The sequence below is a fragment of the Mirounga angustirostris genome, unplaced genomic scaffold (assembly GCF_029215605.1).
Source record: "Mirounga angustirostris isolate CCGP_5_RB_7025 unplaced genomic scaffold, mMirAng1.0.hap1 SCAF_5, whole genome shotgun sequence".
NCBI classification, from domain to species: domain Eukaryota; kingdom Metazoa; phylum Chordata; class Mammalia; order Carnivora; family Phocidae; genus Mirounga; species Mirounga angustirostris.
In genome coordinates, this window is record NW_026991713.1 from 9,130,155 (window position 1) to 9,145,313 (window position 15,159).

At 49.7% G+C, this 15,159-nt stretch overlaps 1 protein-coding gene and 1 long non-coding RNA gene across 2 annotated transcripts; one reads left to right on the forward strand and one right to left on the reverse strand.

The window, feature by feature from the left end:
* Positions 1-81: 81 nt before the first annotated feature.
* LOC135364381 (uncharacterized) lies at positions 82-4,180 on the forward strand. The gene is made up of 2 exons (XR_010411310.1): positions 82-346; positions 939-4,180. It is a non-coding gene; the product is annotated as an uncharacterized LOC135364381 (long non-coding RNA).
* Positions 3,190-9,157, reverse strand: MIEF1 (mitochondrial elongation factor 1). The gene is made up of 4 exons (XM_045872492.3): positions 9,014-9,157; positions 7,935-8,112; positions 7,464-7,726; positions 3,190-6,700 (listed from the first exon to the last, which is right to left on the reverse strand). The coding sequence occupies exons 1-4, from the start codon at positions 9,155-9,157 to the stop codon at positions 5,894-5,896; spliced, it is 1,392 nt and encodes a 463-aa protein (XP_045728448.2). The 3' UTR covers positions 3,190-5,893.
* Positions 9,158-15,159: the final 6,002 nt, after the last annotated feature.

Here is a 15,159-nt window from a genome sequence, read left to right on the forward strand (position 1 = left end):
CTCCCACCCACTGGTTTTCTCCTATCCGATGCCCCACCGTGTCCAACCCACGACCTTCATGCCCAGGGCGTAGCTGTGAAGAGAATAGGAGTTATTTTCAAGGCCTCAAGAAAGGAAAAAGGCGCACTACTTTGCAAGGCTACTAAGATCAAAGTGTCACTCTTCCCTCCGCCGCCGGATGGCGCGGAGGGATTCTTCAGACATACCTCGTTTCCGGTGTTAGCTTGGTGGGCGGGGAGAGAAGTCTTTCAGCCCAAGGAAGGTTTTTATTGTGAAGTCCGAGGCCACCTGGTTATCGCGCGAGATGCTGGCGGAGAGCGAGCGTCGAGCTGATTGGCTAGTCATGGTGAGTCATATATATCTCGATTTTCTATTGGCTCAGACCCCGACATGGGCGGGCTGTTCGGTGAGGGACGCCCGGTCAGAGCGGGAAGGAGGGGAGCGGCCAGTGCGGTTCCCTGTCCTGTACTGCCTCGTGTCGGTGAATAATGTCTGCACTGGCCTCCTCAGCTCGGCACGCCCGTAGCCGTCCGTGACTGTCCTGGCTCCTCCGGGCTGCTTTAACCTGGGTAGTCCCAAACGGTCGCGTCAGGCCCCGGCCCTTGTGGTCCCTTCCTGTCGCCCTGCGTCAAGCTCCGAATTAGCGACCAAGTTCAGGCCGAAACTAGGCAAAAGGAAGTGGCATTTCGTGTCACGCAAGCCCTTAAATGGCTGAAAGGGGGGACTGAGGATCTCAGTCGGGATCTCAAACGCTCCGCGCGCACCTACGATCAAGGGCCAACTCTGCATCCTTACCGTGAACTCTCAAGGCCAGTCGGGAAGATACATAATCTCTAGCCCAACTTAGGGTATTTTTGCATACGCAGCCTGCTAAAATGTTTGCTGTTTTATTAAGAGTATTCAGTCTATCACAGGGCAACTTCTTTTGGTTTATGCAGATGCAGTTCCCCGACGAGATTTTGTTAAACTGGTATCTGCCGCTCTCCCAAGTCTGCAACTGCCCGGTGTGTCCATCCTAACCACTTCCCAGCACGTCCGCCTAATGGCGCTGATGTGGCGGGAGAAGCTTGAGGCTTCTCGCGGAGCATCGGTTTGGAAGCAGCAGTCCAGCTCAAGGCCTGCAACTTGCTCTCTGCTGGGGAGCTGTGAAGAGTGCCAAGAAAGGTCTCCATCATCCTCCCGTGTCCTTCACAGTCGGGGCCTGTAGGGGCAGAAACCTTGTTTCTGCCTCCCATTTCAGTGGGCCATTCAAGTATCTGTAGGAGGGCGGTGAGGTCAGAAAATTGGGGAAACACTGTCTTTGATAACTACAAACCATTCATTGCTTTGATTCAGTCTAGCTAGCCCAACCATTTCTTTAGGCCAAACAACTAATGGGGCGGGGTGTGTGGCCCAAAGTCACATAGTTGCCAGTGGAGGCGGTATGGGGCAGGCCTTGGAAGACAAATTTTTGAGGCAAACCCAAGAATCCTGGCTCTTCTATTTAGTAGCTGAGACGTTTTGGTTAAGCAGTTTATCCTTGCTAAGCCAGTTTCCTCATCTGTAAAATGAGGCTAATGATGAGTATCCTCCTCCTTAGAATGATCATATTTGGAAAGCACTGAGCAAAGTGCTGGTAAGTGCTCAATAAACGGTTGCCTATTATTACCATTATTAGAACTCAGGGTCTTCTGATCCTGAACTCCCCACTCCACATCTTCCTTACATCCTGCTTCCTCAGAGGCCTCCTCTTCTTGACTGAAATGAAACCACAACAACTGGTACATGCAAAGTACACTGCATACTGGGACAAGAATGGTTTTTCTACTGCCTTGGAGAATCACAAATGTCAAGATATAACGAAGTTGTCTGGTCTTTCAGTACAAAGGCAGTAAGTATCTCTGAGCCATTACACAAGTCTTCCAAGGTGTAACTAAGGACCCATGGGGCACGTCCTCCTTTTGCTGTATCAGGAGACCTGCCAGTGCCTCCTTACGGACAACCATGCAGAAGGTTGAGAATTAAAGTAATATTGCCCCAGTTTTGACACTGCAGGAGGTCACAGATGAATGACTCCAGTGGCAGCTTGTCCCATCCATTCTATCATGAAGACCCAGATCAAGCACTTAAAAGGTTCTTCTGGCTGAAAATGGAGGAGGATCACTCCTGTAGGAAAATGTTTCATACCACACACAGAAGTCAAAGCTATTGGAAAGGAGACTTTTATTTTTTTCTTTCCATGCTGTGGAAGGTCCTCATGTTCCCCAGCTTTATTTCCTCCCTCAAGGAGAAAAAAGAGTTCTCTGGGTCTCAGGGCTAAGCTGCTTCTATGTGGACCTAGCCAAGGTGGGACAGAGAGACCAGTGACGGATTCCAGATCTACCAGCTGAATGCATCCACTGCTACTGAAGGGCAGGCAAGTGACTAGAAGGCAAGTTGTGTCCTTGGCCTCAGGGAGCAAGAATTTAAAGACTACAAGGTGATCCGAATGAAAAGGTAAACACGCTGGACACAGCCTCAAAACCCACATCTGGTGTTTTGGCCACTTAGAATCAGCAGTGTGTAAGAGGGACACAGCCTGACAGCTCTAGTCCCAGGTGTCTTTACCATTCTCTTTGGCCTTGAGCTTTAACAGGACGGGCAGAGTGATAACCAACCCTGTGAGCAGTTTTCAGCCAGGGTCACAGTATCAAGGAAGATGTACCATGGCAGAGGACTAAGACACATGCGGGGTTCCCTACTTGCAGAACTCCTCCTGGGGCCTCTCCAGGACCTTGTGATCCTGAAGCTGATTCCTTGTCAAAACATGTGAGTTCTCAGGGGGTGCCTGGGTGGCTCAGTTGGTTAAATGTCTGGGTCTTGATCTCAGGGTCCTGAGTTCAAGCCCTGCATTGAGCTCCATGCTGGGCATGGAGCCTACTTAAAAAAAAAGCTTTTGGTCATGATCTCAGGGTCCTGGGATTGAGCCCCTCATCTGGCTCCCCGCTCAGCAGGGAATCTCCTTGTCCCCCTCCCTCTGCTTCTGCTCTTCCCCTTGCTTGTGCTCTCTTTCAAATAAATAAAATCTTCAAAAAAAAAAAAAAATGAGAGTTCTCAACTGGAGCGGAGTACAAGGGAGCAAAACCAGCTAATCTGGAGTGTGAACAGGGTGACCACCAGGGGCTGAGACCAAGGAGGAAAGACTGTAGGCCTCAACAGTTCTTCCAGACATTAGTTTTTGATTATTTATTTGAGGAAAAAAAAAAGTCACAACCAAGCATATAAAATACTGTTATCCTGAACTCATTTTTTAGGACGGGCCAACAGGGAAAAAACCCAAATACGCTTTGGAATTGATTAGGCTTTCAAGGTAAAGAGTATATTTTTTAAGCATTAGGCTAACTCATGGTTTGCTAACCTAGACGGTGCGAAAAACTTCAGGCAAAGGTGGGAGTTACTGAGTAGAAAGGCAGAATGGCAGGGAGAGGCAAAACATCCTTCCCCAAAGATTAAAAAAATTGGACGGAGGGGGGGGCGGAGTGGGGGGTGGGGGTTGGGGCAGAGCGTTGTCCTCTTCCATCCAAGAACCTCCAAGCACTAGACTATCTTCCATGTTTTACAAGGCTGGCCCAGCCTCAGTCAGCAAACCCACCAGGACGAGGGCCAAGAACTCCCACTGCTTCTAGTTCTGAGGACTTCCGGGTGGTTCTTGCTTGTGAAATGGGAAAGTTACGGTTTTTGGTTTTGTGAAAAACATAGTTAAGAGACAGAGATGCCCTTAGAAAGATGCTCTTTTAAGAAAGGACATAAAATCAAATCACAATTACACCTGGCTTTGATAATTGGGGACTTCGTCTTTAAAACCGCTTGTTTTTTCCAGCTCTCCTTCCAATGTTTTAATATGGAATTTGGTCAGAGATGCCAGCTTGGGAAAACTAGGTCCTCTAATACATTAGGAAAACCAAATCCTTTATCTCAACGAAGCCTAACCCATGCTTTTGCAACCTCCCCTCTTCCTTCCCTCTAATGGATACCAGACAGGTGCACAGGAACGTTCGATGCCAGGTCCTGCCCCGTACCCTCTCTGCCAGTCACCTAGGGTAGCACTCAGGCACAGAGCATTTCTTTAAACTCTAATCTGATTCTGATGAACAGCCAGGATGGAGGATCTCTCTCGGGGTTCTGGGCTTTATATTTTTCATTCTCTCAGTGGCTTCATACATATGGCAACTGAACCACTTTAAGGAACCTTTGCAGATCTATGAGAGAAGCAGGAAAATTTTCCAAATATAGCCAAGGTTAACCCTAGTTCACAACCTCCTAATCCATGACAAAAAGGGTACAGGAATCTCTACCCTAAATTCAAAGCACAGCTGAGGTTTCAATGCTATTTAAAGAGTCATTTCATGCTGCTGTCATTGGGAAGGAATGAGACAGCTGCGGGAGCTTCACCAGAATCTCACTGATGGAGAGGTAGTAAGAAGAGAAAAAATAAAACTTGATGGGAGAAAAAAATACTGGCAGATCAGAAACAGAATTATTATTGGCTTCTTGCCACGAACAGGAAGAAAGCACAAAACAAGCAGCTGCACTGACGACGTGTGTGAGACCCTCCTCCCCGCCGCCAGGATACCTTTGTCGTTGCAACACGCAGTGCAGTTTTAGCAGCAGGAAACCAGAGGGAGCACAGGAAGACCCGCATCCCTCTCCTATCCATGCGCGCTTTTCCTGGGTAGCACCAGTCTCCCCAGGTGCGGGGTGAGACAGGACGGGAAAGAGGTCAGTGCAGGTCTGCTTGCCCTCTGGCCTCTGGCAGGGCCTGGAGAGTTCAGCAAACACCCCCTCATGTTCCTATGGCAGACGCTGGGGAATGAAAGGCTGGCTGTGGGCCTGTTCCCGCGCTCAGGCAACGTCCTGGAAAGGCAGGGCTTCATGGGGAAGAAACACGGTCGCCAAGCCTCAACCGGTGACTGGATTTTTCAGCTGGTGTTTGCTGCCTGTCAACCTCCCTTCAACCTCTACCACAAACACTGTGTCCTTGAAGGCTTCGTCCTAATTGGCAATAAGGCAAGGAAGGGGCTGAACAACAGCCCCCTCCCTCCCCGTCTTCCCCCAGCTGCTCACACAGCAGCGCTGATCTGGACCAGCCAAGGCTGAGGCTCAGCCATTGGGCACACACACCCTTCCCTAGGCCCTCTTCACCACTGCCGGCTCCCCCACTGCAGTGTCTCTGGTGGCCACCAAAGAACACAATCTCCAAGCAATCTCATCCAGTTTATATTGAGCCTCCCTCCTGTGTGGGTCAATAACAGTGTTCCCATGAGACCTTCTCAGCACTTAGGAATTGGAGGTCAGGAGGCGGGGGAAATGGGCTTCTTCTCCAGGAACCTGGGTCAAAGGCCAGCTCTTCCACCAGCTTTACTCCCAGAAACTCTAAATACTGTCTGAGCACTCTCTGCAGAGCTCAGCTTGGAAACGTGCAAACATAACTCTCCAGTGACATTCAAGGAAAAGGCAACATCTTGACTAGGCAGATACGCTCCAGGGTAAAGAGCAAAACAGAAGGTGTGAACAAGAGGAACAGACAGAGAAGACACTGGAAAGAAACAGGCAAAAGGGCAGGACAGACAGGGACAGAAAACCTGGGCCACAGTGCAAAACACCAGCTCAGGCCAGCGCTCCACCTTCTCAATTCATTCCAGAAAAATGAGCCTGGAGCAAGGGGGAGGGGAGGAGTAGGAGCACAGTGTTTGGTAACAGAAACAGAAAGGGCTGGGTGAGAAAATAGGAGACAAGGAGATGGCATTCTGATGAGCATGAAGTGATCGGGGCGATGACCAGCAAGAGAGGAGGCACCTAGGAACCCCGTGAGGCACCAACTACGCAGCCCCGTGTTGCCAACGGGGCAGCCAGGGCGTGACCGCCTTCACCCGCCCTACGTGTGCAGCAGCACCTCCGGCTCAGACAGCGAGCAATAGAGAGTATATCCCAGCTCATCTATTTCTTCAGGAGTGAGCTCTGCAAATAAGTTCACCTTGGGGTTTAGGGCACTGGGCAGGACTCCGGCCTCCAAGTAGCTGATGAGTCCCCTCAGGGCCTGTAGGAATCGGTCGGCCAGCATATCTGGAGACCAGTCAGCCTCCTCCTGGGCCAAGTGGAGGATGACGTTAGTGAGCTGGCTGGCAGTGAGGTGGCCCAGAGCCGGAGTGGACTTGCATACGGCCTTGAGGATCTTGAGGCACAGAGATCGGCAGCCCGAGTCGGCCTGGTCCAAAGCCCGCAGGCGGGCCGTCTCTGCGGGACGCAGGCTCAGCCGCCATAGGTTGTCATACTGTGCCAGCCGGTGTGGTCTGGCTACCAAGACGGTGTCGCCAAGGGTCACTGATGGCAGGAAGTCAATGACAAGATGCTTGTCACACTCATACTGCACTTCCAAAGTCAGGGCTTCTGGGGGTGGTGCTGGTCGGATCACATAGTCCAAGAGGGACCCTATGGCTGGCCAATTGATGGAGCCAGCCACCACCTTCTCAAATGTGTCTGCCACTGTCTTTGGGGAGAGGTAGCCCCCTACTACACAGCGGTCCCAGTAACTGCTACCCCGAGGAAAATACTCTGGATTCTCACGACGAACCAGGTAGAAGCCAGGGATGTTCATGATGGTGTCCTCACCAGGGATACACGACCACAGGTTCTGCTCCAGCACGAGGGGCACGATGAGTTGGATGTGGTCTGCTGTCACCACCTGTTGGGGCAGAATTAAAAAGCTTTTGAGGGACTTAATCTGCCCAAGAGACAAGCATTCCCAAACACAGGTCCCACCATCTCATTTTCCCCCCAACAATAAAGGAATTCATGTCACCATTACCAATTCAAATAGAGTGACAATTTAAACCCACGTCTGTCAGGGGCACCTGAGTGGCTCAGTCGGTTAAGCGTCTGCCTTCGGCTCAGGTCATGATCCCAGGGTCCTGAGATTGAGCCCCGCATAGGGCTCTCTGCTCAGTGGGGAGCCTGCTTCTCCCTCTCCCTCTGCCTGTGCTCTGCTTACTTGTGCTCAATCTCTCTCTCTGTTAAATGAATAAATTATCAGGCGCCTGGGTGGCTCAGTTGGTTAAGCGACTGCCTTCGGCTCAGGTCATGATCCTGGAGTCCCTGGATCGAGTCCCGCATCGGGCTCCCTGCTCAGCAGGGAGTCTGCCTCTCCCTCTGACCCTCCCCCCTCTCATGTGCTCTTTCTCATTCTCTCTCTCTCAAATAAATAAATAAAATCTTAAAAAAAAAAAAAAAGAATAAATTATCTTAAAAAAAAAAAAAAAACCTGTCTGTCAGAACAAGAAAGGGTTAAGAAGACCCAACAAGTGCTACCCCAGTGGGCAGAATCCAGAAGCAGGAAGCCCTTGGTCTTTCTGGCAAGCCTGGGACGCTGATCTTTGGTACCAACAACACTCTTGAGAAGCATCCCAGTCAGCACCCAAACCTGCCCTTCGTGGGAACCGCCTTGTTACCTGCAGGTCATCATAGAGGCTGCCACTCAGGTACATGTCCCGAAGTGGCATGTCAGGCAACTTGGCCCGCAGAAAGCTCCGAAGCTCGGCACATATGTCCACAGCAGCTTGCTTGGCCCGAGCCTGCTCGCCAGCAGGGATGGCTGCCCGGTTCCAGTAGTAAGTGAGAAGTTTCTCCTGCAGGGACATGCGGAGTCGTGACTTCTTCAAGTCTACCTGGCCCTTCCTGGCCAATGGCTTGGGCCGGGGCGGGCAGAATGTATCTGCCAAGGCAAGAGAGAGAGGCACGTGAGCTCTTCCCATGCTTGCTTAGTCCATAGCTGCCTCGGCCCCAGAAAGAAGGGCCTGGCACACAAGACAAGTGCTTGCACAGTGCCTGGCATACACGTGCTCAAGAAACATTTGCTGAAGGCAGATGTAGTACTGAGAGCCCAGAAAGGAGTCCCAGAGGGGTGACAGCCTTTTCCTCACCCGTGTCAAAGGCTGAGGAGTCTGTGGGAAGGGTCTGCAGGGACCGGCTCAGGCCTGTCTTCATGTCCTTATTCAGTAACCGGGGGGAGCCCATCCAGTTCGGTTCTTCCCAGCTCCTTTTCCCTGAATGGCTCAGGCGGGTGGGGCTGGTAGGGGCACTGATGGCCCGATCGTACATCTGAAACAGCAGAGGACCGGCATAGGTAGCTTCCTGCCCGTTGCCCTTCTTCCCAGCAGCTCTGCCCTCAGGAGTTCAACTACTATTTTTCAGTAACTTCGTTTTATTCTAGGTTATGGAATACTTTGCTTCACGCGGAAAATCTTAGGAAATACTGAATGATACAAATAAGAAACCAATCTACCATAATGTCACAACACAGAGACCACTTAATATACTGGTCTAGTTCTTTCTGGAAATATATTTTATATAATTAGGATCTGACTCTATATATACTTTTGGAACTGGATTTTTTCACTGATCACTTTTATCATTTCCCCATGCGACTAAAAATGAACCAGTGTTCAACATTACAGCACCTTTTCTGACTATACAACACTGCACCTTACGAATGTACCATAACGTTAAACACGGATTCACTTACTTCACAGACACTGAGTGGATACTGTGTGCCAGCCATCGTTCTAGGCGCACAGAATAAAGCAGGACACCAAAGAGACCCAACCCTGCCCTCACGGAGTTTCCAGGCCAGGAGAGGGATACAGGTAATACATAATTAACAAGTCAAATGTGAAGTATGCAGACAGAGATAAATGTTAAGATAAATACAGTAGGAAACGGAAGTAGGAAGTGTATATGTGGTGGAGTGTTGCTATTTTAAATAAGGTAATTAAGTAAGGATGTTTTGGTTATTTGCAATCTATCTGTATCTCCAACGATTTCTTTAGGGCAGAGTCCCAGAAGTGGACTTAGTGAATTCTCCTCAAGGCTCATCTTAAAATGCCAGACGAGCAGCCCATCAGTATCAGAGTCCCGTTCCAGGTCAGCTGCACTGTGCAGGGGCAGCCTCAGCCCCCCTCCCAGCCCTGTCCCGGCCCCCGCCCCGGCCGCATGCACTTACCCGCTTAACCGCCAGTGTGGCAATGCCCAGCACGGCCGCCCCGCCCACCCCCAGCACCAGCCGGGCGTTGGAGAGCACAAAATCAATGGCCGTGCCGATGCCATTGTCATCCTTCTTGCCCTTGCGCTCACCAGAGCCTGCCATCGTTCACCTGAGGACAAAGGCACAACACGGCCATCACCACCTGGGACTTCGAGAGCCATCCCCCACCTCTCCCCTGCGAGGCCAGCCCCCAGCAAGCACAGGGTGTTCTGTGAATGCCAGAGACCCAAATCCTCCTGCCTCTAGCACTGCAGGCTCTCGGGTCAGGACAGAGACACCAGGCTCCGTGGCGTATCTGCATGCGAGGGGGAAGAGTGGCTCACGCTAATTGTGAAAAAAACCTCTCCACCAATCTACTGAGATTATAGAACTAGAAAGCCTCAGCTCACTGTCAATCCTTTCTTATATTAGTGTGAAGTACCCGCCCATGCAATTCAACCCTCTCCCTCCCCGTCAGTATAATGTAGATCGTGGTTGTTTTTTTTTTTTTTTAAGATTTTATTTATTTGAGACAGAGAGAATGAGAGACAGAGAACATGAGAGGGAGGAGGGTCAGAGGGAGAAGCAGACTCCCCGCCGGAGCAGGGAGCCCGATGTGGGACTCGATCCCGGGACTCCAGGATCATGACCTGAGCCGAAGGCAGTCGCTTAACCAACTGAGCCACCCAGGCGCCCTGTAGATCGTGTTTTGATCCTTTGGCTACTACTTCCTATAAGGTGAGATTTGAGAAGGTCTCATCTACTAGATTAGGATAGAAGATGCTCATCCAGTCCTGTGCTGTCGCTTCACACATAGGGAGGTGACTCCCTCCCTTGCCAGAGGTCCCAGCGACAACGAATGGCAGAGCCATCTCCAGAACTCAGGACTCCCAGCTCCCAGTATGATGCTTTTCCTACCACATCATGTTTATTACAATTACCCACAGCAAACTTTCCTATTCTACTTTCTGCAAAAAACAAGACAAAACAAAACAACCCCCACAAGATAACACAGACCAGACCACTGCACACGGAGACATAACCTCAGGTCCACACATGAGAAAGGTCCGAAGGGAAAAATAACTCTCTGTGGACACTCCCACTTGACAGATGCTTTGCTTCTTGGGGAAAGTGTTCAGGGGGGCTACAAGAAGCTCAGGTGAGGCTGGCCCCGTAACAGAGAATAAATGCCAAGGACACTGTAATCTTGGCTCTTAACCGGGGGGAAAAAACAAAAAAACTCCATCTGCCCAAATGCACTTGGAAAATGAACTAAAAATGTGGTCACCTAAAAGGGAGTTCATGGGCTCCATACCAAAGAGGCTGGCCTCTCGTCCAGCGCTCAAGCAAGGGGAGTGCACATTACTCCCCAACAACAATGGAGTCATCCCGACTGAAGTTCCCCAAATAAGCCCAATTCCCAGCATGTTAGAACCCTGGGCCCCACAGAGATAAAGGATGGCAAAGTGGTTCAGATCTGAGTACTGCTCCCACCACTGCTACTCTCCCCTGCCTCCCGTGTCCAGTTCACCAGGAGTTACACAGGGAAAACCAGCTGTATGCCAGCCAGGGTCCCAACACACCCAGAATGGGAGGAGAGACAGGATTCCTGGGTGCATTTTCCAGTGTAAGTAACCTCCTTTCTTTTTTTTTTTTTTTTTTAAAGATTTTATTTATTTATTTGACAGAGAGAGACACATTGAGAAAGGAGCACAGGCAGGGAGAGTGGAGGAGGGAGAGGCAGGCTTCCCGCTGAGCGGGGAGCCCGATGCGGGGCTCGATCCCAGGACCCTGGGACCATGACCTGAGCCGAAGGCAGACGCTTAACGACTGAGCCACCCAGGCGCCCCAGTAACCTCCTTTCTAATACCACTGCAACTGGATATTGCTGGCTTCACATCCCCTTGCCTCTATCCTTCCCCTCCCCAAGAAAGAAAGAGATTTCTGACTCTATTTATTCCAACAATTGAGTTATTAAGGAAGACTCACTGTCGAGTCCAAAAATATTTATCCCTAACTAGAGTTCACAACCTTGGTGGCTCTTATAGTCAGCAGAAGCTTTAGGTTTAGGGACATAATGGGAGACTACTTGGCCAACTGAAATAAGTTCCCACTTCATAATATGCAAAGAGCAAGCAAGGCCAGGGAGAAGAGTTCAACTATGTTACAGGTGAGGAGGTCAGGTGAGAACGCTACTCCCCTCCCTCCAGTGGCCACAGAGAAAGATCAAACTCAGCCAAGGCAGAGTAATCCAATCAGGACAAAGGAGAACTTTACACAGCTCCCCACACCTAACAATGACCACTGTTTTATTTTTTAAAAACAACCAAAGAACCTTTACTGATATAAGAGAACCCCTGGATACAGGCACTTCCTGCATGTGATGCAGCAGGACCAGGAGATATCCTCCCCCCAAGCAAAAACCAGAAGAAGCCTCCCTGGGCCCATGTGATGACTGGTAAGAACAAGGCAGTGACGTGGCATAATAGAAAAGAGCCTGAGTTTTTGAGCCGGAAATCCTGAGGATGAGTATTTGTCTTTGAGCCCTGACTTATTAGCTGGGTGACATCCACAAGTTACTTCACCTCTCAGCTATGAAAAGGGGATAATTATGCCTGCATGGCCTGAATCATAAGGTTGTAGCGAGGAAAGAACATCTACAAAAATACTATATGTGAACACCTTATAAACTGTAAAAGTACTCCACGAATACTGGCTATCATTAAGTCTTTTATGATTTCCATCAATAGAACAAAAGGTCAACTTCCAGAAGGCAGTCAGCAATCCAGACTATCCTGAGTTACATTTTTCCTTCTGAGATGGAGTTAAGAATGACCTCTAAAACGCACATTGATGCTATTCTGGCTTGAGACCAAAACGATTAAGTTGGGTAGGCTTGAGAGAAGGCCTTTCCTCCTCTAGAGCAATGTGCTCCCCCATCCAAGGACCAGATGATGTCAAGACTTGGTGACCTGGGAGAGGAGAGTCCTTCCACGAGCTTCAACAAGGAGATAAAAGTTCTTGTTCTTTTTTTTTTTTTAAGACTTTACTTATTTGTCAGAGAGAGAGTGAGAGCACAAGCAGGGGGAGTGGCAAGGAGAGGGAGAAGCAGGCTCCCCACTGAGCAAGGAGCCTGATGCAGAACTCGATTCCAGGACCCTGGGATCTTGACCTGAGCCCAAGGCAGATGCTTAACCGACTGAGCCACCCAGGTGCCCCTAAAAGTTCTTGTTCTAAAACTAATTTGTTCCAGTTGAAACTGCTTAACCACTGCACATTGTCCACTCAGGTTCTGCTGCACTAGCTTGCCTATTAGGAGACAGAAATCCACCCTGCAAGGAGGGGGAGCCTGGCTCCTCAGTGCAAGCAAGGAGAAGCACTGTTGTTTAATGGGTACAGAGTTTCAGTCTTGCAAGATGAAAGAGTTCTGGAGCTCTGTGACACAACAATATGAACAGTCCTAACCCTACTGAACTGCACACTAAAAAATGGTTAAAAAAATTTTTTTTTTTTAATATCTATTTATTTATTTGACAGAGAGAGACACAGCGAGAGAGGGAACACAAGCAGGGGGAGTGGGAGAGGGAGAAGCAGGCTTCCCCTCCCTGCTCCGCGGGAAGCCCCTCTGAGGCTTCCCGTGGAGTAGGGAGCCCGATGTGGGGCTCGAACCCAGGACCCTGTGATCATGACCTGAGCCGAAGGCAGACGCTTAACGACTGAGCCACCCAGGCGCCCCGGTTAAAATATTTTTTAAAAAAGATGACAAAGTAGGAGGAGAAGGAGAAGGAACACCAACATGGCAGGCAGGGCTGGGGATGGAGAGTCTCAGCACCACCAACTTTTTAGGCAAATTTTTAACCTGTCTACCCAGATACAAAAATGGGAATAGAAATACTCATTACCCTGATGTAGTAGGGATGATGAGTCATGGTGGTCCAATAGCTTCCCAGGATGACAGCACAGAACTATGAAAATTCCAAGTTATTTTACTTGAGAAAGTCCTAGGACTTAAACTTGTCTGGCTTGAGTACATGTGAGGCCAGCAAACGTGCACCGAGTGTGTACCACATGCTGGGCATCTGACACATCTCCTCACACCACCACCACCACCACCACGAGATCAGTTGTAGTGTTCTCTCCAACTTACAGATGATGAAACGGAGGCAGAGGGGAAGTAATGGCCCAAGGTTATGGGGTCAGTAAGCTCCAAGACTGGAACCTGGAGCTCCTGCTGCTGGGGAGAAGTAGTTTAAGGAGTCCCAATTGGCTTGCAACCCCACCTGCTCACATCTCCTCTCTATTAACCAGGAGACCATACACTTCTTGGAGGCATTCCGGCACACTCACTGCCATGTCCCCAGGGCCAGCAGTGTTTGACACTTAGTACATGTTCATTGCACAAATGAGCTATTAACCCTATGGGGTTATTTTTGGTTTTTTGAGGAGATGGTGATGGCGCTTTATAACCCAATTCACAGTCAAACTAGATTAAGAACGCAAAGACTCAGTAACTCACTAGTGCCCTTCTAGATCCACTACCCTTCCCTGTGCAGGCAGGCTCCCATGGGCATCAGCCCTCCCTTGGGCCCCCACCGCTGAAGGCCGGTCTGCCAGTCAACCTAAGTGGCTGAGGCGAACCAAAAGCCATTACACAAGGCTCCCTGCTCCCCCCACCCACTTTCCCTCTCGATCAAAAACAGCATCCTCACCCAGCTGGCAAGCCTTACACCTCAGTTAGTCTTCATTTTCCTTTCTCCTCCTCCAGCCTCAGCCAACTGGTCACCAAGCCCCACTGCGGTGCATGCTGTATTTACGGGCAGCCACCCTACCCCCTCCATCGCTCCGTGTTGTCTGGCCAGATCTGCTGCCCCTAAGATCTCTCACCAACTTCTCCATGCTGCCACTGCCACAATCCCTCCTCGGTGCCTGTCCCCCTCCTCTCAGATGTCACCATCTCTTCAGTAGGGGAGTCAGTGTCCTTGCCAACCTGGCGCAGCCTCAACTCCGGCCCTTGCTGTAAAGGTCTGCCATTCTAGCCACAGCAGACTACCAAACACAGTTTCCACCACCATATTTGCTTATTCTTGCCCATCTGCCTGGCAAGCTTTTCTCACTTGAGGCAGTCCTCAAACATCCCCTTTTCTACAGCCACCCATGATTCCCCTACCACCACCCCAACTTCAGGCAGAATCCTGTCCTCATCCCCATCTCCAAGGGTCTTTATATGGCCCTCTAGTACGGAGCTGCTTTCACTGGGATTACTTCCTGTTGATCTCCACATTAGACTGACTCCCCTGATGGACCATATCATTCACCTTTATCCCAAGGCCTGCCAGAATGCCAGGGCCATAGAAGGCCCTCTGGAAAAGTTGCTGAAATAGATATACTCATTAGGTTAGAGCGGGACTTCTTGAGAACACTGCTATCAGGAGTAAACAGAGCTAACATACCACCTACTAAGCACCATTCCAAATGCTGTGTGTGCACGGTCTCATTTAATTTTCAAAATAACTGGACAAAGAAGGTACCATTCTCTCCACTTTACAAATGAGGAAATGGAGGCCTGGAAAAGTCTAGTGATTTGCCCTAAGTCCCACAGCTATTAGCAGCAGTGCTGGGATTTGAACCCAGACACGGTCCTTTGTAGTCTACACACTATGCTTGCTTTATAGACTGTGCTGTAACAGAATCTAGTTATGTCTGGAGAATATGATCTGACCCACAAGGTAACTGAATCCACTGGAGAATGAGCCAGCCTAGAACTGAGCTCTAATAGTTTTAACCATTATCTTTTCTAACATTTTCGTATGTAAAATGTTCCATGAAATAAGATGGTGATAATAATTCTGTTCTGGTGGGGCTTGAAACTCAGGGCCTATTTTTTTTCAATAAGAAAACCTACTTCTGTTAACGTCTGTATTTCCTCCATTGATTTCTAGTGACTATGGTTCCCCTCTCCTGGTCCCCTACATCCAAAAAAAAAAAGAAACCTATAGGATTGTCTACCTACCTTAGGTTTCTTACTGCATCTGTGAGGTAGGAATGGGAAGGAGCAGGAGTGTCTACGGAAGACACCTTTGTTCTCTTTCCCTTGGAATTAGGATGAGAAGGGAAAGGAGGGGATC

Excerpts from the sequence above, each read along its gene's own strand:
- MIEF1 (XM_045872492.3), bottom strand. The coding sequence starts at position 9,157 with ATGGCAGGCTCTGGTGAGCGCAAGGGCAAGAAGGATGACAATGGCATC. Across the intron at positions 8,113-9,013 it reads CCACACTGGCGGTTAAGCGG|ATGTACGATCGGGCCATCAG; the intron begins GTAAGTGCATGC and ends CTGCTGTTTCAG. Across the intron at positions 6,701-7,463 it reads GCCTCTATGATGACCTGCAG|GTGGTGACAGCAGACCACAT; the intron begins GTAACAAGGCGG and ends CTGCCCCAACAG.